The sequence below is a fragment of the Colossoma macropomum genome, unplaced genomic scaffold (assembly GCF_904425465.1).
Source record: "Colossoma macropomum unplaced genomic scaffold, Colossoma_macropomum, whole genome shotgun sequence".
NCBI classification, from domain to species: Eukaryota; Metazoa; Chordata; class Actinopteri; order Characiformes; family Serrasalmidae; genus Colossoma; species Colossoma macropomum.
Genome location: NW_023494932.1, coordinates 29,853 through 55,133, shown reverse-complemented (window position 1 = coordinate 55,133; position 25,281 = coordinate 29,853). Strand labels below are relative to the sequence as shown.

The following is a 25,281-nucleotide window of genomic DNA, read 5'->3' as shown; positions in this document are numbered from 1 at the left end:
TTAAAAAATGAAAAATGACAAAAGTGGAGATACAAGGTATTGTGCTGACAAAAACAATTGGTGATAACAGCAAGAAGGGCCTGGGTCTGATTCCTTTGTCAGGTAACCAGGGTGTGTGTGTGTGTGTGTGTGTGTGTGTGTGTGTGTGTGTGTGTGTGTGTGTGTGTGTTTGTGTGTGTATTGCACAAATGACACCAATGCTAGTCTGACTGTGCATTGCAGCAGCACTGCTGATCCACTCAGACCAGCGCAACACACACTACCACACCACCACCACATCAGTGTTACTGCAGTGCTGGGAATGATCCACCACCCAAATAGTACCTGCTCTGTGAGGGTCCATGGGGGTCCTGACCACTGAAGAACAGGGTAAAAGGGGGCTAACAAAGTATCAGAGAAACAGATGGACTACAGTCTGTAACTGTAGAACTAGAAAGAGCACCTATACAGTAAGTGGAGCTGATAAAATGGACAATGAGCGTAGAAACAAGTCATAATGTTATGCCTGATCGGTGTATAAAATAACCCATTTTCAGTGTCTTCACTCTGTTCACCCCCTACACATTTATATTACATGTGGTGTTGGGCTGAACCCGCAGGGAATAAAGGTGTGGAGGTGCTGTGTCCTTCACTCTGTTCTCCTCCTACATGGCCTGCTGTTATTGTGTGTGTGTCTGTGTGTGTGTGTGTGTGAGGGTGGACAACATGGACAGGCTGCTGACTGGCTACAGCTGCTAAAGGAGAATCCTACGGTGGACACTATGATGTTTTAAACCTCTGGTATTTTTTACATCAATTGTTATGGTTGTATTGATTAAAAAAAAACAAAACAAAACAATAATGCGGTGGGTCCACCAGACCACTGAACACACATCAACACCACACAATGGTTAATGCTACATTTTATAAAATATGTTATAAAGTACTATTTTGTATTATACATATTAAATACATATAATTAATTACAAGTAATGTACAGTTAACTATAACCATATTTCAGGATAATACATCTTAATCTTAAATCTTAATGCAGGAAGTGCAATAGATAAAGGATTTTATGGCTGAAAATAAAGGTTGATTTTAAGGTACATTTCAACATAAGAACAATTATCTAAAGTTTTATGCCTTTAAAAGGGCTCCCCCAGTAAAACCTGGTCATTTCCACCCCTGCATAGTACAGAATAATGTTTACATTAAACAAACTGCTAAAACGTTTAAACAAAAATTGTTCCCTGCACAAAGTAGACAGCAAAAGAAAAAACACCAATGAGCTGAAGGTGACCACACATAGTTTTCTCGAATGTTTACAGTCAGATTCTCATTTGCAGTTGTTTCCTTTGATGAAGAAGAAAACTCCAACAGCGACTCCCATCATGCCTGCAGTCAGACCCACTCCACAGTACACGGACAGACCCACACTGGGCAGAGTGACCTGCACATCTGTGGAACACACAGAAAAATAAAAGCATGAATATTCTGCTAATTTACAGTGGTGTGCACAGACTTTGTGGAGGGCAAGGCTGAGGTGTTTCAACAGGGTGTTTGATGAGGTACTAATAGGAGTTTTGTAGTATGTGAAACTAGCATTACACACGCACACACACAAACACACACACACACACACACACACACACACACACAAACACACACAGCATCTAAACCACTTATTCTTCTGGGTCGTGGGCAGAGCTGGAGCCTATCCCAGCTGTTATTGGGGGGGGGGGTACTATTGTTATAAAGTTCTTCCTGTTTTGAGTGGTTGTTCTGTGTGTAGATCTGATTTTAATTATACAAATGTAACATATATTCAAGTCTGACCTAATTCTGATAAATGTCCTATTAAATCATTTCAGTGACAATGTAATATTATTTACACTTTATTTAACCAGAAATATTCACATTTAGCTCACTAGGAAAACGTATTATTATTATTTATTTATTTTTTTCCTGCTGAAATATATACAGGATATTTTAATTTTTCTACCAGATTTTTGTCCGTTAACAGTTTTTGAGATATCGACAACGTTCCAGCTCTGGGATGTTCAGCCTGATCGGGAATCAAGTGGTTGTAGACAGCTGTTTGATCTGATTTATGGTTTTTGTACAATCTTTATTAAATTATGATTTATATGGTATACCAGCTGTGTAGATATGCAAAAAAAGCTGTGTTAATACATGCATACTACTACTACTAATAATAATAACAATAATAATAATAATAATATTACTAAAATATATAATGTCACTACACCTCCTGTTTCCTCACATCTAACATCTAACTTGGTTTTCTTGTTGGACCAGTGCCCTGATAACTAGGTAATATTATTGTTATTAACAATACTAATACACTGATCAGGCATAACATTATGACCACCTCCTTGTTTCTATGCTCATTGTCCATTTCATCAGCTCCACTTACTATCAGTCCCCCAGTGACACCTGAGGATGACCAACACAAACTGTGCAGCAGCAGATGAGCTATCATCTCTGACTTGACATCTACAAGGTGGACTGACAAGGTAGGAGTGCCTAATAGAGTGGACAGTGAGTGGACACATTGTTTAAAAACTCCAGCAGCACTGCTGTGTCTGATCCACTCATACCAGCACAACACACATTAACTACCTGCTCTGTGTGGGTGCATGGGGGTCCTGACCACTGAAGAACAGGGTAAAAGGGGGCTAACAAAGTATCAGAGAAACAGATGGACTACAGTCTGTAACTGTAGAACTACAAAGTGCACCTATATAGTAAGTGGAGCTGATAAAATGGACAATGAGCGTAGAAACAAGGAAGTGGTCAGACGGCGTAATTTCTAATACAGAATACATAATAATTCACCCAATAACCCCCAAAGCAGGTATAAATCTCACCCCATGTTCTGGTCAGTGGTCTGTCCAGCGCTGTGTGCTCCACAGTGCAGGTGTAGATGTCACCCTTCTCTGGAATGAACTTCAGAAAGGAGACCACATTGAAACTTCCATCATTGGTTGGATAATATCTGCTGAGACTGACTTCATCCGTCACATTGACGTTGTTCCTAGTCCACGACACTTTAACATGAGGTGGGTAGAATCCAGTGATGTAACAGATGAGGGTGTTTTCAAAGCCCACCTCCACTTCATTCTTGGAGTAGATGGAGCTTTGTGGAGCATCTGTGGATAAAGTTATTCAGTTGTTACTCATGTTGCAACATTTAGACTTCAAAATGGAATAATCAAATTTAGAAGACTGTAAAAATGACTTTGTGAGACGTACAGTGGGCTCCAAATGTCTGAGATGACCAGTGAAAATGCTTCTACTTTACATTACACTTGCATTTATACTTTATTGTTTAAACTTTTTAAAATTACAAATAATGTTTCACATTACAATTTAAATAAAATCAAGCAGCTGTGGAGCTTGTACCCTGAACTGAGCGCCTACTGAAGCTAGACTAAAAGCTGAAGCATTTTGATTTAGCTAGCAATATTATAAGTGGTCCATCCAAAAGCTATAAATTATGGGGTTTGCATTTTATGAGCATAATCTGTAATAAACCTCAAAACCTGTCAGGTTAATATAGCTATATTGTTATCTATCCTATACTACATATGCTGCATATCTGGACATCACAAGAAGTCAGTCGCTCTAGGTAGCATATTGTCTTGATAAGTCTATGGCTACAGCTGTTCTGAGACTAAGAAGGAGTCAGTGCTGATTGGATAACTTTGTCACTGCTTCCACGCTGAATCTCATAAAAGTCTTCCGAAACTGTCAAGAAGCACAACGAGCACTGATAACAAACCAAAGGCTTGAGGCAATGGCAGATAGCAACTGTTGCTTAGCATTTACATTCATGGCATTTATTGCACTTAGCAGTGATTGGAGGGCTGAGAAAATAAGGTGAAGCTTGGGGGAAAGTGTAATGATTCTACTGGCCATAATACAGTGATCACACTCATGGAAAACAAAATCAAACTGCATTACCTCAAAAATGTAGCTCAATAAATATTTTTCCCTATTTGATTGGGTAGGACTGTGGTCAGTTTGGGTAGGCCTTGGCTTAAACTGGCCTACCTGTGGCTCCTGAGTAGGCGACTGCTGTCACGTCTGCCACTGATGATTGCCCTCCATGCCACCAGAGGTCTCTTTCACTAGAATTCTAGCCTAGGCACTTGTTACTCATTGGTAGCCGTTTTGTATAAACGGACGTTGCTTTGCTTTAGTTCTTTGCAAAGTCTTGTTTCCGCCATGCCTTATGATTCTGAGTGGTATTCAACTGGTTCTTATTTTCTGGTTATGAACCTCATCTTTGTTTGATTTTATGTTTATGTACTGCATACTTGGATCCACTGCCTGATTACCCGGTACTGACCTCATCTATCTTTGACCATGAGTGTGTAATAAACCTGCACTTGACTCCAGTCACCAGTTACCAGTTCTTCTGTGACATCTGAATTATCAGCACAGTGATTATTCAGTGATATAAAACTGAAGTCAGATATTCACGAGCTTCTTGGTCGAATTTTCCCGTTCCACCTTAAATGGTGCGTCAATACTCCTAGACTATTTAAAATTAGCTAGCTAGCTACCAAGACATTAGCATCCTATTAGCTATTTTTATGCTTGTTGTGAAGAAAACTATCATAATACGTTGAAATGACATTAAACTAAGATAATACAGTGGTTATCACAATTTTTAACAGAGAAAATTCTCACATTTGTGGGTTTCTTTGGTCTCTTGTTCTCCATCTTGCCGGTTTTTCTTTTTTTCTCATATCTCTCTGTTTGGAGTGTCTGAAAAACCTCAGTTTGGAGGGCAGTGTAGCCCTAACACTTCACCCTACCCCTCTATCTCAACAAATGGGACACCCTACCCCTAGATGTGAATGCGCAAAACAGAGGGCTAAGGGATAAGTGGTAGGGGCGAGGGGTGAAATAGGATTGGGCCTAAATCTCATGGTCTGACCAAAAGCTTCACTGGAAAGAATAAAACAATCTGACCTTTTTGATCATGGTCACTGTCACAATTTGGCTTAAATTTTAATAGTCTTCTCATGCCCTTTAATTGCTTTTCTCTTTTTAAAAATTCTAAAATGGTTTGTTGTTTATTTACAGATGTAAATAAAAAAAAATCCCATATTTTCAGTCTAAAACTTTTAAAACGCTTGTTTTTTTTCTTTTCTTGAGGTGACCATTGTGGTGTGTGTGTTTAGATGTATACTTGACCACTTCAGACAAAAATAATTTAACTTCAATAAAATGATCTGATACTGAAAAGAACTCAGTGTATAAACTTGCACAGTAACTTCTTCATAGAACTGTCACAATTCATACAAGACAATGAGTGTGTTTACATTCACTTAACAATCCGATGACTCCAGAAAATCAGATTTTGTCAGTAATCCGTTAAATGCGTTTACATGCACTTGAGTAATCAGACAATGGGGAAACTCGTGAGTCAGACAGTAATCGGATTTCTGCTTTGCAACCAGCCAATAAATTCACAGAAGAAGACGTGACATAAAAATCTCAAACTTCATGGCTTTTTTTTTAATTGGGCCACTTTACCTAAAAATATGAACAGACATTTTTAAATCCTTCATTTGGTTAAGCGTGTAGTCGGTTTTAGTGTTTCTCCAAAAGTGTTTCACATGCACTGAGAAATCTGATTACTGAACTAAAATCCAGCCTCTGTATCAGATTTCTAGACCTGATCTAAGAAATCAAAGTGTGCTGTTTACATGACCATTTGAATAATCAGATAACTGCAGAAATCTGATTATGATCAGATTATTGAGTGCATGTAAAGGCATTCAATCTCATCATACAAGACTTTTTGAGATGCAGTCATATGCAAAAGTTTGCGGGCACCAGAGTCACAGAACATGTTGTCTGGATTTTCTAAGGGTAAATGAGTTAACACTAAGAGAACACACTTCTGCACACTTTAATACACAATTATTGTTTATTTGCTGAATTTAACATGTAACCTCTGTGCAAAAGTTACTGCACATTTTGATTTGATCAATTTGATAAACTCAGCAAGAAAACAGAAACTCTCACTACAGTTAGCAGAAAATGACATACTTCAGTGTGTTCTCTGAGGATGTGTTAACCTCCTTTCACTGAAATGAAAATCAGCATGTGTAATTTGAGCAGCGGTGCCCAAATATTTGCATAAGACTGTATATGTATGTATTTACTACTTTTGGTTTTCTCCACATGGTTCCACGTCTACACTCTCAGAAATAAAGGTACTAAACTCTCACTGGGGCAGTGCCCCTCTTGTCACTGGGGTGGAACCCTCAAGGGTACATCTTAGTACCTTTAATCAGGGAACATAACTGAACCATAATCCATTGAAGTTGACTCCACACCCCCCGTCTCGTCTCCAGGCTTTTGATTTTATTGCTCTGTTTTAAAACATTCGGTTATGAAAAGGTACAAATACAAACTTTTCACCTGGATAAACTTATTTAAGGTCCAAAACTGGACCTTTATTTCTAACAGCATATGTTTCAATTAGTTGTGAAAAAGTAAACGTGTGATGTAGTGATGCCGGTGTCTTACCCAGCGGTTCAGGATTGCTGTAATTTTTTGTCCAAATCTTCAAGCTGCTTTTGCAAACTTCCATTCTACCCATACTTGACTCATAAGCTATTGGATAGGAAATGGGCTCTGAAAACCTCGGCAGTGTCATCACTCCTTTACCCTTGCTGAAGTCAATGTGGTACATTTCTTCTTCATTATCTCCATACATGACCTCTCGCTCTGTATCAGAGCACAGGATTAGTCCTACGACCCTGTGCCGAGCTGAGGAAGAGAGAACAGCATGTCAGTGCCTGCATTCAGAAACACTGTTTTATTGGTTTAACCCTCGTTATCTGGACAAAACATATTCATCTCTTCTCTTTTTCTCTTTCTTAAGTAACAGGACCTGCCAAAAGTGAGCATTCATAGGTTTTTGACCCAAACTGCCCCTGCAAACTTCATCCTTGTGGGAATAAACTTCACTCTTTGGTTGCATCTTATTGGGGTTACCAACAAATACGGAATGGAAACCGCATTGAACAGACATGGAACGTGCTTTGTTCCATATATTTGAGATGAATTCATTGCAAATCTATTTGAGAGAAATATTACAGGTTACATTATTAAGACAGGGTGGTTTGTATGAGACAGAAGGAAACCCTACTGTTCTCCATCAGCGTGTCTGTCATGTTATGTTCCAGAACCAATCAGCAGAGATGGGAACGAGTCCCTAAGTTGCAAGGAACAAGTAAGTCTCCAGTCTTGACACTCAAGTCCCGAGTCAAGCCCCAGGTCAAGAGAGTCGAGTCTCAATTCAAGCCCAGAGTCAGTACAGGCGAGTGTCAAGTCCCAAGTCAATAGTCTTAATCTTCCAGTCCTAAACAAGTCAGTATGCATTCATCTGCTAATAGAAGTTTTAGTTTCTCCAGTAGAAGTTTAAGTGCTGAGCGAGGCCACGTTGATGCTGTTGATGCTTCATTTGTTTCCAAGTTATGGAGGTAAACTTGAACTCTAAATGCTTCACTTTTTTCCCAAAATAAAATAGGCCGAGCATAAGCACAGTGACAGACATCTGACGATGGTGCTATATATCAGATTTACGGCGGGAAACGAATACATTCACACGAAAATGTGGTTGGTATAGTGTGGTGGGTAACACCTCTGCCTTCTATGCTATAGCCTGGGGTTCAATCCCTGCCTGGGTAAGCACCCTACATTATTCCAGTAAGAGTCCTTGGGCAAGACTCCTAACACTACCTTTGCCTACCTGTGTCTGCCAAATGCCATAAATGTAAAGGTAATGAAAAGTGACCAACTGTGTAGCCGTCCGCAGTCAGACTCTCTCCACGCTTCTTCTTCCTTCGAGTCTTTCTGAGTCCTAAGTCTGAGTCATTGGTGTTTAAGACAAAGTTGAGTCTCAATTTTTTTGAGTCAAGTCTCAAGTCATCAAATTTGCGACTCGAGTCGGATTTGAGTCATATGACTCAAGTCCACACCTCTGCCAAAACAGAGAATGCGCTTCTCATTGGTCGTGAGTCATGATCACTGGTGAAAAAAAGAAGTTTACAAAAATACTGAAGAGAATAGGAAAATATAAAAATATCACTACTATTGCCTGAAATGCATGAGAGAGAATATATACAAGGCCAACTGCACAGTTTACCACCAAGTTTTCTCATTAGCATCGTTTGCTGTCTTTTCTGTAAACTTTGCTCAGCTTGAACATTTTAACTTCTTTTGTCGTCTAAACTTAATTGAAACTAGCAGTTGTTTTTAGTTTGCTGAGCTAGTTTTAGTTTTTATTTGAATCTTATGCTCACAGTGCTCCTAAAAATCACAAACAAATCTCAAATATAAATTTTTAATTAGGTTTAATAGTACTTTGAAAATTCTTCTTGTGTGTGGTTGCACTACTCTTTGTGTATAGCAGGATGTCTGTCATGGTTATCTGTGTACCATGGATTTTGTGTTTTAATTTTAAGGGTAAATAATATACAGCTACACACTACTAACATGCTGTCATTAAAAGACTGTATTACTACCATTTTTGGTGTTCAGTGTTGAAGCCTTCATATAACCTGAAGAATGCCAACTGACTTGTTTAGGACTTGGGACTCAACTTGAGACTTACCTGTACTGACATGGGACTTAAATCTAGACTTGACTTTCTTGATATGGGACTTGACTCGGGACTCGAGTGTCAAGACTTGAGACTGTAGCCCAATCCCATTTCTTATTTTTACCCCTACCCCTTGTTTTCGAGTGTCTCCTTGCCCCTTGGAACTGAGTAACAAGTTGTAGTGGTTGAAATCTTCCCTCTGAAATGGGACCCTTAAATAAAAAGAGCATCACTTCATTAACAGCTACCAGCGCTGCTCTGTAGGCGACCCTGCCAGTCTGCAGTGACGGCAGAGGAGGGTAAAGTTCAGCTCCTCACTGCTGGGCTTTAGTTACATTTAGGGCATCATATGCCTTCAAAGAGGGGGGCAACTATTTATTATCACCCACCCCTAATTCTTCAGTGATATGAAGCTGAAGTTCACCAGCTTCAATTTTTCAATATTCGAATTTACCCGTTGCACCTTAAATGGAGCAGTGGCTACATTCTGGTGCTTCAGGTGTAGGTATTGCTGGACTATTTAAGGTGGAACAAGAAATTTAGCTAGCTACTGAGCCATTAGCATACTATTATTAATTTCTTTTTTTGCTTGTTATGAAGAAAAGGACCATAATATATTGAAACTTTTTGGATAGTCATCATACTTTTTAACGAAGAAAATACTCACATTTGTGGGTTTCTTTGGTCATTTGCGCTCCATCTTGTCGTTTTTGTTTTTTTCTTATAACACTCTGTTTGGAGTGTGCCTCTGAAAAACCTCCATTTGGGGATGGCATGTAGCCATAATAATTTGCCCTACCCCTCTATCTCAACAAAAATTGGGCCACCCTACTCCTAGACGTGAACACGAAAACGGAGGGCTAAGGGCTCAGTGGTAGGGGTGAGGGGTGAAACAGGGTTGGGCCTTACTTGTTACTTGCAACTTAGTGACTTGTTTTTATGTCTGGTAAGAAGTGAGGGCAGGAGCAGCAGAACAAGCTTCTGGATGCAGCCTAGTTCTCCCCTGAAGTAGTCATGCACACACACATGCGCTCCCTCTCTAAATTTCTCTCTCTCTCTCTCTCTCTCTCTCTCTCTCTCTCACACACACACACTAGTTTAAACACCATTTAGCTCAAATTCACTGTAAATGCACTGATGTTTGTTGGTGATTCTTTTATTTCTGTCTAAGAACAGATAATGTGTTAATAAAGGTTTCATTTATTTTCTAAGTTAGCTGACAACTAAGTTGTCTACCTTGATATCAAACACTGGTTCCTGTCAATATCTCTATCAAAGAAATTACACTTATTAAAACTTTCAGAAATCAGATCATCGGGCCTCGTTCACTAACCATTCTTAAGAAGAAAATTCCCTTTCATGCTGTTTCTTATTCAGGATTTGTTCTTAGGCTCAAGATAATGAACAAAGGTATGAACAATTCTGCGGTTTAATATGATGACTCTGACATAGTGTCTATCCTAAGACTTTTCAGTAACACTTTCTATGAATGTCACGTTTGTAAGCATCTATAAACACATTTATAACATGTTATAATGCATTCATATGGCATTATAAACATGATTATAAACATGTATAAAATTGAATTACACTTTATAGCCATGTTTATTATACATTATGAATTGTTAATATAATGCATTATAAGTAGTGTTGATAACATGTTATAATGTCAGTGCCAAAGAAGTCAGTCCCAGCTTGGAGAGCGTAAAGTAAAGACAAATACCAAGCTAACGGTGGTGAACATTACCTTTCCCACATTGGGTAAAACACTGATGGCAGCTCTAGTTTAAACTCTGACATTTGAAGCCTGTAATGTGCTTTACTGTGAATGTTTTAGTGTTTCAGTAAATCCTTCAGTAAATACTTCAACTTGAAGCCTCACTCTGAACACTGGAGGAGGCTTTAGTACAGTACGCTTCACTTTACTTAGAGCGGACAAATACCACTTATGAGCTCTTATAATTTGGTATGAACACTACTTATAATGTATTATGTTAACAATTCATAATGCATAATAAACATGGCTATAACATGTAATGCATTTTTATAAATATTTATAGCCATGTTCATAATGCCTTATGAACGCATTATAACATGTTATGAACGTGTTTATAGATGCGTACAAAGGTGACATTCATAGAAAGTGTTACCGACTTTTCTTAAGAACACATTTTTAAAGAAACTTCAGAATATATTGGTGAATGAGGCCCACTGACATTATTTCTTTAGTTAGAAATTAGAGACTGTGGAATTCTATCTGATTATATATGAGACTGATATACTAAATTATAAGACTGAGTATTTAATGAGGCTGATTAATATTCATAAGGTATGGTATATTAACATTATGCAGCAAAAGCCCTAAACCAGATACTGTTCTCTTTATCTTTATCTGTCTCAGAGCTCTGTACAACATTACAATAATACATAATACACTAACTACAGTCCAACAGCTCAGTTCACTATTAAACACTAAAGCAGTTTCTTACTTTTAGCCTCTGTGGAGAGAAAAGCTGCCCAGACGAGAATCAAACACAGCTTCATTTTGTCACCGTAGGAGCAAAACAAGCTCATGCATGAGTGAGAGCTGACAGAACGCGATCTCTCTGTTTCCCTCTCTCTCACTATGACCTCATAGTAAATCATCCAATAGGATTATTGCTTCAGTGACACTGCAGTTTCTGGGTAGGTTTAGTTTTTGGCTTCTCAGAGACCTTGATATTCATTTAATTCATATACATAATACAGGACACTTCTGGATTAAAAGTCAGAGGACTTAGGGGTGTCAGGGGTGCATCTATGGGATGGAGGCTGCCACCCCTTCCTCAGACACCCCACTTACTACCCCCATTCCACAGCATAAGGAGTCTCAAAACTCATGAAATGATGTAAAAAGTATGTCTGTTATTTATAGATCATCCTCGGAAGAAATCAAGACACCTCTATGTGCACACAAGACCCTTTCCAGCTGGGACCACTCATAACGCCACACTGCAGGGCAGTCGTTGGAGGAGCGAGAGAACAGATGGATACAGTAGCTGCTTCTGCGTTAAGTTTCACCTGAAAAAATGTTTACTGCATTTAATATCATATTGCATCACAACACCATTGCACATACAGTAGCTCAGAAACAGTTATTTGAGATGTTCACACAAGCATATTGCTGCTGTAGGAAGAAAACCTTGTATCTCTATTTTTGTCGTTTTTCAGTTTTTGACATAAGATGAAAATGCTTGTTGTCCTTTACATTGTGTGTTAATTTCATGACGAATGGACTAAAAGAAACAGTGCAAAATTACTTGGAAAAAAGTCTGGTTCCATTGACTCACATTAGAACTAAAGTATGTTTTTTACTTCTCCTGTAAAGTTACCATTTTGGGGATACAAGGTTTTCTTCCGACAACAGCAATATATCTTATTAGCTATGTACTCACTTAGCAAGGCAAATAAATAGTTACATTGCAACCTCATGTGTCCATCAGTTAGAATTCACTTGTTCAAAATTACAATTGCATTAATTTTTAGATTAAAAACGTCTGCAGTTCAATTAATGATTTGAACAGCCGGCGAATTTCAACTGCTTTGAAACTGCTAGCCTGTAATATAGTCTAATCTAATGTAGCATATTATCTCTGACTTATTACAGTAGGCACTTGGGAATCGGAACCAGTGAGAAATTCTGTGCAGTTTATTATTCAAACTTGCTATTTACCAAACACAGTTGAAGAGAAGAGATAACTGTATATGTTGGTTGCTGTTTATTGAAGTTCAGAAGGTTGTTTGGACAGATCCCTCCATAAATCTGTACTAAATAGAGCAAACTACATGAATATACACTGTACACTATACACTTGTATAATCTCGCAAGAAAAGCACTGACCAATAGGATGAGGCGCTCTGCAGCAGCTGTGCATGAGCCTTAGGTCACTGTGGGCAATGCCCAGCGTGGGCTAAGGGGGGAAAAAGCCCCCAGCATTGGGCTGTGGAGCAGTGGAACTGTGTTCTCTGGACTGATGGAGCTTCATCCAATATCTTTGGGATGAGTTGGAGTGGCCAGAACTGACCATCCAACATCAGTACCTGACCTCACTAATGCTCTTGTGGCTTTTCTATGGAGATTATACAAGCTGTGTGTCGACCTTATGCAGCTGAATTCACTAATAAGGAGGGACATCTGCAGACTTTTGGTCATATAATGTGTCTCTAAACTGAGGTGGGTTTGGTTGTGGGTGGATATCGCCCTCTTGTGGTTATGTTTGATGGTTTAAAGGTCACAGGTATGACTGTGTGTGTGTGTATGAGTGAGTGATGGTAGGAATGCATGTTTTATTTTTATTTTTTTTGTATTGTATTTTATTTTATTTTATTGTATTTTATTGTATTTTATTTTATATTTATTTTATTCACTACATGTAAATGTCTGTCTGATACCGTGCACTGTGAGCTCCTGTAACCAAAACCAAATTCCTTGTATGTGTAAGCAAACCTGGCCAATAAAGCTTGATTCTGATTCTGATTCTGATTCTGATTTACTTTATGACTGTGTTTTTTCCAGCAGTGGTTTTCCAGACCTGGACAGCTGGAACGTTTCATGTGTGGGCCGACGTATCCAGGGCCCTCTGACCACCAGCACTGCTGCGTCCTTCAGGACTTTTGTGGAAATACAAAATGATTATTCCATCTTATGAATTGAAAGCAATGAATTGAAGTGTGGGAAAAATGTTTCATCTGAGAAATTTGATGTAATGTATCTGTAATGTAGCAATAAAAAGGCAGCATCGCTCTCTTCCTCATTGTCAACAGGAGCTCCACCCACCCTCCCATGCTGAAAGGGAAGAGGTTTCAAAACAAGCTCGGACCCTGTGTCCCAGAAATCTCTCCCATTCCAGTACTTCTCAAAGACAGAAAGAACAGGGAGTACATGTCCGATAATGGGAACTTATCCAATCTGCAGTATGTAAAATGTGAGTCACAGCTTCTGAAATGAAGTTAGTTCTTCTTAATATTAGATCTTCCACAAACAAGTCCAGTTTGATTAATGATTTTATTACATGGGCTTGATTTTATGCTTTTAACAGAAACATGGTTACCTGAATGCAGCGCTAAAGCCGTATGAACCGAGTCGGCTCCACCAAACTTTAGCTTTATAAATGTCTCACATGCTGTCAGGAAAGGTGGAGGTGTAGCTGCTCTTTTTATGGATTCTTTCCAGTGAAAGCGGTTATCATTTGGTGATCTCACATCCTTTGAGTTTCTTTGTGTGGTTCTGAAAGGGGCACAAAATATTCCTAGTAATTGTCTACAGGCCTCTGAAGTACAATGCTAATTTTATTGATGAATTTACAGATATGTAGCTTTCATTTCCACTGATCATTTTGTTATTGCTGGTGATTTTAACATACATATTGACAACTCCAATGACAGGAACTCTGTGAAAATACATAAAATAAACTGTTCATACTGTAAAATAACAGAAATGTGTAAAAAAAGGTGTATAAAATATCACATTTACTGTTTTTTCATCGTACTTACAAAACTCATACAAAACTTCCTCGTATGGCGCAAAGTTCAGTGATGCCACTAACATTCACTGGTTTTAAAAACTTTGAGCTAGACGTCTTTTCGATATGTTTACAGAAAATTGTCGTTTTTTTCAAAAATCTTTGTTTCACCAAGGAAAAAACAGATAATTAGATTTCCATCTAACTGGACATAGCTGACTCCAAATGGACTGAGGTGCCACGTGGACATTTTATAGACACATAATCCTACTGTAAGCTATTTTTCAGAGCATTTTCAACAGACTTTTATGTTTAGTAGAAAAGTACGAAAGTCCAGAGAGGTAGTTATAATTTTCTGGATTGTTATCTTGAGATAACAAGTTAACTGTCTTGTGATCTCAAGATAACAAAGTTGTCATCTTGAAATCACAAGAAAATTAACTCGTTATCTCAAGAAAACAATCCAGAAAATTCTAACAACAGCTCATGGCCTCTCTGTACCTCTGAAGAAAAGCTTTTAGTTTGTGACTTTAAAGTGTTCAGTATTATGCAGTCAAGCTATCTTACTGTTCTTTTCTCATTTGAGCTTTCTTTTTCATTGTTTTATGTTCTTTAACATGAGTTTCTTTTGCAAAGCATCGTCAATATAAATTGTAATATACATTCACAGCCACTAGATGTCACTCATTTCTATTTATTGGCTCCACATTTCAGCCCCTGCTGCAAAAAGTGATCTGTGTGTCTGGTTGGGTAACAACTTCTAAACTTTATTTGTACAGTATTTGACCATGAAACTCAATTTTCTTCTGAATTGCTCTTAAAGTTGAGGTGCAGAGGGAAACCACATTGCAGCACACAGAGCATAATAGCAGTGAGGTGAGTTGTTTGTATTTTGTTTATTATTTTTGTTTGGTTGGGGTTCCTGTCTCTCCTGGCCAAACCTGAAGACTGTACCTGTTGTATAATACACTTTGGATTTGTTATTAAGAGCCATTTGCCATTTTACACACATTCACAAAGTGCACATTTCACATCACACTGTTCTTTTATGGCCTGACCCTAGACCAGGTCACAACACTCATTCACTTGTATTTATCTAATGTGTGGCAATTGAGGACTCCATGGTATATTTTGGTTTTTCCATCTGAATATACGTGACCAAATTGTGAGGCAAATTATTCAGTAACTGCATGAAATAAATGTACATTTTTATTTTATTTATTTATTTTTTTTTAAAAGCTCTCCTCAAATTAACAGAACAGTTTTATGATCACACATATTGCTATATGCTTACAATTTACTGCTGAAAGCCAAAAATCTTAGACGCTCTTTGTATTATTTTATAAAAATAATGTTTACAGAGCAGATCACTGAAGAGACGCCATCTGTTTATAGTTTATAGCCCAGATTTGTGGAAAAATGGGTCGACTTTCAGTAGAAAAAAAAATGTGAGTTCAGCTTTATAAGTTCAGGGTTTATAATTACATCACCCATCTATTTGACTGGAAAGAAGACAGTTACAGCCTCATATGACCCCCATCTTTTGAATGTAGCTTATGAAATATGAAAGTTATGAAGAATATGACGAAGTGCATTTTGGAACCACCGATGGTCTCAAGGAGTTGAAGAGGACAGCAGCAGTGCTCAGTGTGAGGATGCAGGCATCAGAACATGTACAGTGAAGATCTTGACTGTTATATTGTTTGAACCATTTCTCATGTAGAGTTGATCTGGAACATGAGCTGTAGGCCTCAGTTTGGGCAGCTCTGCTAAATTACAAGGTTATTTCTTTAAATGAAAGCAATGAGGAACTTCTGAGCTGGACAAATCTATTATTTACAAGCTGTAGTAAACTGGGAGCAGTGGGGTAAAACTGTAAAAGGAAAAGTGCCGAGAGCTCCACAGTGATCACAGGGCTAACATGTGTGGCTTTTCAATGGCTAACCTTTATCTGAGCACTGGAGGAATCAGAAAATAAACATATTTTTCACATGAATTTTAGGAAATGAGAGTCTGTGTATGGGCTGGCTCCAGGGCTGCGGCACTCCCAGCCACTTGAGGGAGACAACGTGCACCTCCCAGGTCCAATCAAGCCCAACGTCCTACACCTGAGCAGAGGGCTTCATAAGGCCAGAGAAGGAGACACACATTGCTGTGTCTTTGTCTCATCTTGAGTCACCAGAAACAGCTGGTAATTTGGGTAAGAGGGCTGAGAGTTTTGCACTCCCCCTCACTTCTAGAGTTCTCCAGCCTCGACTCGAGGTTCCTTCTCTGTTCTCTGTCTCATAAAAAAACAAATGTGAAGGAGTTCTTCTTCCTTCTGTTCAGTCTTGGTCCTGTTTCTGTTTGGAAAGTCATTTGTCTCTTTTAGTTACTAATTTCTCTCTCAACTTCTGAGAAAGACAGTTTTCCCCTGGCATCCTTTGTTCTTTTTTCCTGCCCAATAGAAGCAGGGGGTGCTCCTTTCAGTGGTCTTCTCCAAGGCTTTAGTGGTGAAGTGGCATCAATAGGGTCTGGGTTCAATCCCTGGACTCATCATGGTTTTGAGTTCTTTAGATAAGCTCTTGGAGGCAGTTATGGGCTGGAGGTTAGGGAACCAGCCTTGTGACCAGAAGGTTGTTGGTTCGATACCTTCAGCCGACAGTATGTGATTCAAGTGCCCTTGAGCAAGACGCCTTGCTCACCACTCCGGGCAAGTGTGCTCACTGCCCCCTAGTGTTTGTGCTCACTAGTGTGCATGCATGTGGGTGTTTTACTACACGGATGGGTTAAATGTGGAGGTCTAATTCCTCTGTGTACAAACACAGTTGGCTAATGGTTCTGAGTTCTATTATACTGCTGTTGTACGTTCGCTTGGCATTTGGGTCCTGTCTTCCTAAAACCTGTGGTGGTTCACCTGGTAGGCTTGGGATGTAATTCAGACGGCCTGGCTCTGTCTGGTGAGCCGTCCACTGTTATAGGTAGTATAGAATTCCTCTAAAATAGTTTGGAAAAGTACCTTAAAAGTGAAAGCTGAAGAGGACTGCTTGATTTCTCAGAAATGTGCATGACCAGCTGACCCGTAATTAATGTGAACACATCTGAGAGGCCTGTGATGAGCAGAGATCTGAATCTCTCTCATTTCAATTCTGCTACAGTGATCACATGAGCAGTTTTCTTTCTGATTTCAAAGGTAAAATTAAACTTATTCCCATAAAGATACAATCACGGTTTCTCTTTCCTGATACATCGCAGATGTTTGTCTTAACTGACAGTGGTGTGTGTGTTTTTTCAAATGCTAAATTGTTGTAAAATCACAAACTGTTAGAGCTTCTGTCAGTCTAGTTACAGTCAATGTAAAAGTGATTAGGCCTAATCCCATTTCACCCCTCGCCCCTACCACTGAACCCTTAGCCCTCCGTTTTGCACGTTTACGTCTAGGGGTAGTGTGTCCTGATCGTTGTTGAGATAGAGGGGTAGGGCGAAGTGTTAGGACTACATGGCCCTCCAAACAGAGATTTTTCAGAGGCACTCCAAATGATAACCATTGTATTATTTTAGTTTAAGGCCATTAAACTGTATTATGGTCCTTTTCTTCATAACAAGCATAGAAAATCTCAATACCTAGCCAGCTAAATATCCCGTTCCACCTTAAATGTTTGTTTCATTTAAGGTGGAATGGGAAAATCTGAACAAGAAGCTGGTGAATATCTGACTTCAGCTTCATATCAGAGAAGAATTGGGGTGGGTGATAATTAATAATTGCATGTGTTAAAAGAACACAAGTATCAACATAATGCATTTTGTGGCATCTAGTGAAGTCAAGAACAGACTTCAGGTTTTGAATATGGTTTTTCAAAATGTCATTTGAGTTTCCTGCCTTCCTCCTGATGACAGCTAGGATAGGTCCCAGCACCCCTTTACAACCCAGGAGGATAAGCGGCCTAGATTTTTTTTATTTATTTTTTTTTCTTCGTGTGTGTGAGAGAGAATGCTCATTGAAATATTATATTCAATCATCAAGAAATGTGTTTATTAATAGCAGCAAAACACATACAAAATCAATAGCTAATTCAACAGCTAATTAAATACTGTTACCCATATTGAGGCCCTGATCACAACAAAACTATAAAGCAGTCTGCTGCAATGGTAATTAATGCTAAACCTGCGACTGAAATGGCATGGACTGCAAAAACATTGACCCTTACAATTCCCCTTACGAGCATTAAGATGGAACTATTTACTGGAACTAAGGTTCCGAGGCCAACCACTGAAAAACAACCCCATAGCATTATATCATCATCCCTCCTCCACCAAACTTTACAGCTGGCACAGTGCAGTCAGGCAGGTAACGTTCTCCTGGCATTCGCCAAACCCAGACTCGTCCATCAGACTGAGAGAAGTGTGATTAGTCACTTCACAGAATATGTTTCCACTGCTCCAGGGTCCAGTTTTACATTAGGTGGTGTGTCCCTATACTTTTCTCTGTATAGTGTATGCATGCTTGCATTTTTCTATGATCTGTTTGTCTAAACATGAGACAAATCTCCTACATTTTCTATATTATGGATACTATATTTATTCAAAATATAGGCATTGATTCCTAAACAAAGTACAAGAGGGAGCATTAAAATTAAACCAGTCACTGACAGTACAGAGATCTCATTTAAATACATTTTGGTTTCGTTATACTTGGTCTAGTCTCTTTTTACAAAACATGTAGAAGGCCTAAGGGTCAGTTTTCATCGAAAACATTTAACCCCTTACATGGCCAGGGCCAGCCGGCAGCCCCAAAGTTTTATTACACACTTCTATAATCTAACAATAGCTCAACAAGTTTGCCGTAAAGTCCCTGGAGTTACTGAATAATAAGCAGTAGTGTGTAATAAGCCTGGGATTTTAAGAGGTTAATGTACGTAAACATTTAACTTACATGGTACCAGACATATTATTATCTTTCAACCAAAATCAAACATGTCTTTCATCATCAATGTAACAAAGACTCCCAAAAAGCAAAATATCAGCTCACGCTTAAGCGAACATTGATATTCCGTTTGTAAAGGATTCTTAAAAATGAAACAGATATCTAACATGAATTCTGTAAACATAATGCAGGTAATTGAAGCTGTAATATAGACTTCAGTGCTTCACCACCTGACATTAAAGATGACTCCTCTGTATCATCAGAAGAACCTGCAAGAATCAGATAAATGTGTAAAAGGTTTTATAAGAGAAGTGAGCCATCAAAAAAAGAGTAAGACCAGTATAAACCTTCACCAGACCAGTATAAAACTTACCAGCAGTGAACTTCACAGGAACTCTGTAAAACAAGAGAAGAAGTGTATTATAGACATTAGTCATTCATCAATACTCCAGATGGATCAATGTCAGCTGAACTCTCTCGAATCTGACCTGGAGATTTCTTCTTGTAGTAGAGGAATCCAGCAGTGGACAGGATGATCCCCAACACAAACCCTGAAGCTCCGATGATAATCTTGTCCCTGTCAGAATCAGTAAAAGAACCTCCTGCAGGACAAGAACACCATTTCATTAATGTGATAAACATACTGTTATGAATATGATGCCATTTTCACAGCTTTATAATACTATTAATATAATAATGTGTGTTTTATTCTCACCCCAGTCAATGATGATGGGCTCCTTGGAGCTGACGTGCTCCACCACACAGGAGATCTTCTCTCCAGATGTGGGCGTGTACTCCAGGTGGGAGTGGACCTGGTAGTACCAGTTTCCATCAGCCATCTCCTCAGTGGACACCACATCACTGATCACCTTTTTACCGTCTCTCAGCCAGTACACATCGATGGCAGTAGCCATACGCGCTGCACATCAGCAGGGCTGGATGACCAGCACTGGCGTGCTTTTCTGACCTGAGTCGGACCTTTGGCTTCACTGCAAATATCAAATATTTTTAGTGCATTCATAAAAGCATTTTTAAAACAGCCAGTTTGTTTAGTCACTGATTTAACAGCACCTGAAAATTTACCTACTTAACCTAAGAACAATATTAGTGTATACGTAAATCTACCAAAAATGATGAATGCATAAATATTGTAGCATCCCGCTACTGGTTCGTACAGCTGTAGATGCTCTGGAGGAGTGCTCATGCAGAGGGCCATGCAAAGAGGTTCATGAGAGGCATGCATTTCCCACATAAAGAAACATTTATGTTGTTTGTTCTTGTTCCTGCATTTAAAGATGTGTGTATGTGTTTACTGTGTCATTTTGTGTTGGCCAGTGGAGTTTGGTCGACTCTGTAGCATCATGGAGTGAAGAACTATGGCTAGCAGCGATCGTGCCTGCTGTCCTCTGCCATGTTATTTGCCTTTCTGTGGGTGTGAAAAGAGCACTTATCTCAGAAGAATCATTCCCTCTTCTGTGTCTTACTCTATGCTGACACTACAGTGGTGTCAGAAGTGGGATAGGTCAACGGCAAAGATGGCATAGCCAGGCTCAACGGCAGAGCCAATCTGATGATGGTGCCGGCATGGCAAGACTTGATGCTAGAGGTGGTGCAGCAAGGCACAATGCTGCTGCCTGTCTGAGGGAGGCTGTTGAAAGCAAAAGTGAAACCATCACAGGCCTCAGTGTGGAGATGCCAAGGTGAGCAGGGGAAAGGGTAGTGAGCCGACATTGTGGAGAGAGGCCACTGTTCTGGGTGGTGCCGGGATCAACGACAGCCCTACTGCAACCAAGTGTGCTCACAAAAGCCTGAATGGTGACCATCATCCAGCTCGGGTCAGCCACTGGAGTCAGTGCCCCAGAATGCATAAGCGGCACTCACACCAGTGTTGATGGCACAGTGGGTGGCAGAGAAAGCATATGGCAGATGCGGCATACTAGGGAGTTCTGCCACCCGCAAGAGGAGCCACAATGGCAAGGACTCAGTCCCAGGCAAGGACTCGCTGCTGAGGAGAGAGGGCCCGGCAACGTTTGTGCAGGCTAGGGCTGAGCACGCCCAGCTACTAGCCTCTTGCTACTGGCTTATGCTGCCATAGTGGCTCTGGAGGCATGGCCATGGCATGGCATGCGCTCACTTACATTTTTCATATGTATTTGCTTGTTAGCTTAAATGAAGTGTACATGTTGCCTGTGTTATTGTGTGTCAGGCAGTGGGCTTAGGTACTTGGGTTGAGTGTCTACCATGAAGCAGAGATGTATGACGATGACTTCCCTACTATTTGTGCTGTGTTATGTGCATTTCTGCCTGGCGTTTACTAAAAGAGCACTTCTCACAGCAGAAAACTGGTTTACCTGTGTCTTCAAGTCAAGATAGTTAACACTTTGCCAGACATTTATAGGTTTTTTAATCAGGTCATATGTTGTCCAGTAAGAACCCCAAGCTTTTGACACTGGAGGGTCAAACTACAGAGTATTAATAGCGGTTTTGACTCTTAGATGAGTTTATCTATGACTGGAAACATTTATTATTTCTTAATCAGTTTAAAACAACTAATTCTGATCTGTCAATACTGTTTTACTATCTACATAATATAAACTGTTAGTGTTGACATCGTTTGAACATTATGCATTCATGACATTTTTAGAGGTGGAAATGATCTAAAATGCACGAGGGAACAATATACTTAAAGTTTATGTTGCCTTTTCAAAAGGATGCCATGCATAAGATAGAAATGCTTATAAATTAGCTTTAGTGTCATCCTCAGTGCTTTTGCATTAATAAAGTCCCTGTGTAGACATTAAAAATCTGGGAATAAACATTTTGAGGCATGATTGAGGACATTTTAGGACCCCTCACCTCTCTGAGCACTGCTTACTCCAAAATACAGGAATATTTATCCCTGTTATGTAAGTCTGTACAGATCAGCTCTGTACTGCTTTTAAAGCTCTGGTGTATTTTCTTTTTATCAGTGGTGACTATATTTGTTTCTTACCTGCTTTATTCAGAATATGACTGTAGTCTATTTGTAGGTTGGGTTTGCAGTATCTCTCCAGCTCTCCTCTCTCCCGCTGTTCCAGAGCTCTGCATTCTTCACTACAGCTCAGTGAACCCTACATACTCCCTCACCGTGCTGTTAAACTGTATTATTGGGCCCTTATTAAAATAATAATAATCTATTAATTCAACATCAGACTGATCTGGTGAACTGGTGATACAGTCTACTACTCTGTACACGTCATATCCATCTGGAAATAATATGAAGAGAGGAAATAAATTTGTTACAAAAGCAGTAATGTGTCAAACAACAAAAAATATAACTGCTGTTAAACACAGTAACCATTTAGTCTCAAAGTAAATAACTGAATTTTTGAATTTAGATTTTTTTTATCGCAGTGAGAAACAAAAAAACATTCTTGAAAATATTTAAACCTCTAATTTGTATGTAAAAATGAAATGCAATGCTTCTGTTTAACAGTCAATACAGGATAGAGAATCTAACAGGAAATCTATTTAATTCCAATAAAAAAAACAAACTGATAATATGACTGTAAATGTAAACAGACCTGCTCTCAAACACAGAGCGAGCAGCAGCTGCAGAATCAGGATCATCTTGTCTCGACATCCAACAACAACTGAGAAAGTTTAAGAGAGTGACTTCCTGATCATACAGACTCGCTGACCAATCAGAATCTCCTGACCTACTGCATCACATGTTACTAAGCAGTCATGCAGTTTAATGTAAATATTAAAAGTATATAAATTTCAAAATCTTTTTGGTTTGAGTGACCCTATTGCTTAATGATGTTTATTCCATTAAAATTAATACCTGAACATTTCATTTTGTCACTAACAAAACCGTTATAACAGGACTGAAACATACCGAAACTACCAAACGCGTCTGTAGTGACTGCTGCGATTTTGCCTCATTTTGAGCAGAACTCAATCACTGTCCAGTACATGACCTGCAAACGCAGCGTTGAAAAGTTGTGGGCACATAAAATCATAATATTTTTCATTCAAACACAAAGTTTACTTAACTGCAGAAAATCTGTGTTTCGGTAGTGACAATCCTTAATGTTCCACACTGAGTTTCAGACTTTGGGACACTTTTACTTCAAAACAATGGGATCTAACTGCTCACAACCTACTAAAACTCTATTTCTGTAGTAATAAGAAAATTTGGGATTTTTTTTAAATGAATTTTTTTACTTTAAAATCAAAAAGTTATTTAAAAAAAAAACAATGAAAAAAAATGTAGGGTTAAGGTTAGGTGTGTGTGTGTGTGTGTGTGTGTATGTATATGTGTGTGTGTGTGTGTATATATATATATATCTCATCACACACACACACACACACACACACACACACACACACCAGTGACGTCAACTAAAAGCTTCACAGCTAAATGAGAATCTCTGATAACTGAAAGACACAGTGGACTCACCATGAGCTTTTTCAGAGATCCTCAGAAAACCAGTAAAAGGAAGTCAAGTGATGCCATCAGCGTGACTTTTATTTCAAAATAAAGAGTTTTTTTATTGTGCAGGAACACCAGTGACACCACTCCTAGGGACCACAACTTTAATTATATATTTTGTAATATTTATTTGGCCTTTGTTTTCTTTGTCATTTAATTTATATATTCCATAGTCATGCATAGATTATTGTAGTTAAAATTGCAGATTTCTTCAAAATATGGCCTCAGCTTTTACACATGACTGTGGGAACGAGCTCTTCTGTGGTGCCTGGACTTGTATATGATTGGTTTAAAAACCAATATTGCTAAATTGAGGCTCAAGAAGGTGTAATTGTTAAAATAACATTGTTTTATATTAAAATATAAATAAATTATAACCCTAACATGTTTTTCAAGTGTAATATTTGTAAACGCTGTAAATGGACATTTCTGTAGAATGACCCATTAATGTTATTAATCAGACACAGTGCACACATGGTGCCGGGTGCACTTCTGAGTACAGAAACCACTCAAACACAACACAATGGTTCTAGATATGTTTTTATTGGCTCATTTCAGTGAAAAATCTCACTCATATCCATTCTTTCATGGTCTCCTTCTCCAGAAGCTCCTCTTTCCTGAGTTCTTTTCCTCCTGCAGCTCCTTCTTCTCCTCCTCCTTCATCTGCTTTTTCAGCTCCTTACCCTTCTTTTTCTGCTCCTTCTTCCTTTCTTTCTCCCTTTCACACTCCAAATTCCTCACCCTCTTCTCCTCCTCCTTCATCTGCTTTTTCAGCTCCTTCTTACTTTCCTTCGGTTCTTTGTTCTATTCTCCTTTTCACCCTCCAGGACCCTCATCTTCTGCTCCATCGTGGCCCTGTAGCTGCACATGGCCTCCATGACCTCCTGTGCTGTCGTCCTCCTCATCTCCTCCTTCTCTGCTCTCCACCTCTCTCGTTCCTCCTGCATCTCCATCTCCACCCTGGACAGTCTTTCATCTGGCGTTTTTTCACTCTCCAGATCTCTCACCTCCATCATGACCCTGTTGCTGGACATGGCCTTCATGTGTTCCTCTGATCTGCTCAGTATCTCCAGGACCTCCTGTGCTGTCCTCTTCATCTCCCCCTTCTTTGCTCCCCACCGCTTTCGTTCCTCCTGTCTCTCCTTCTCCATCCTGAACATCTGTCTTTCAGCTGACTGTTTTCTCTCTCCAGGTCCTGGTGGTCTGTCAGGAGGTCGACTTCTCCTACTCGTTGAGTCTTCTCATGCACCTGCTCCTGCACGGCTGTCGGTTCCACCAGATCCACCAGCAGGAGGCGCTGTTTTCTCTCCACAGTTTGAGCGATCTCGAGCAGCTTTCTCTCTTGGCACACTTCTGCCTGGACCTTCTCCAGTTTCTCCAGGGTTTGACTGTATGCTGCACGGCATGTCTGCACATGAGCTGTGCTCTGTAGCACATCATGAATATCAGGTTTTAGGGCTTCCATACTATTTTATATACACTGGTTCGAGTAAATCACTGAACAAAGCACTTTTCTCTTAGATCTCACAGAGAGCTGAAGTGCAATGATGGAAAGTGGAGGTTTTTCACCCCTATTTATAGATTTCCGGAGCAATGTTGTCATAAAGCAGTTAATTTTGTGCCAACGGTTATAAAATGGTTATAAAATAATCAAACCCACAAGAAAAGTATTAAGCTCATGAATGTAAACACAAAGTCACACATTTAAATAATGAGAGCTGAATAAAACTCAGTTTCTCAAAAGAAAGCCTGTGCAGTTCCTCAG

General features: G+C 39.3%; 1 protein-coding gene and 1 pseudogene across 1 annotated transcript; both read right to left on the bottom strand.

Annotated features, from left to right (window-relative positions):
* Positions 1–1,318: 1,318 nt before the first annotated feature.
* On the bottom strand, positions 1,319–11,179 carry LOC118800611 (H-2 class II histocompatibility antigen, A-Q alpha chain-like). The gene is made up of 4 exons (XM_036560875.1): positions 11,125–11,179; positions 6,556–6,798; positions 2,874–3,155; positions 1,319–1,440 (listed from the first exon to the last, which is right to left on the bottom strand). The coding sequence occupies exons 1-4, from the start codon at positions 11,177–11,179 to the stop codon at positions 1,319–1,321; spliced, it is 702 nt and encodes a 233-aa protein (XP_036416768.1).
* A 7,617-nt stretch (positions 11,180–18,796) lies between these two features.
* On the bottom strand, positions 18,797–22,653 carry LOC118800610 (annotated as a pseudogene).
* Positions 22,654–25,281: the final 2,628 nt, after the last annotated feature.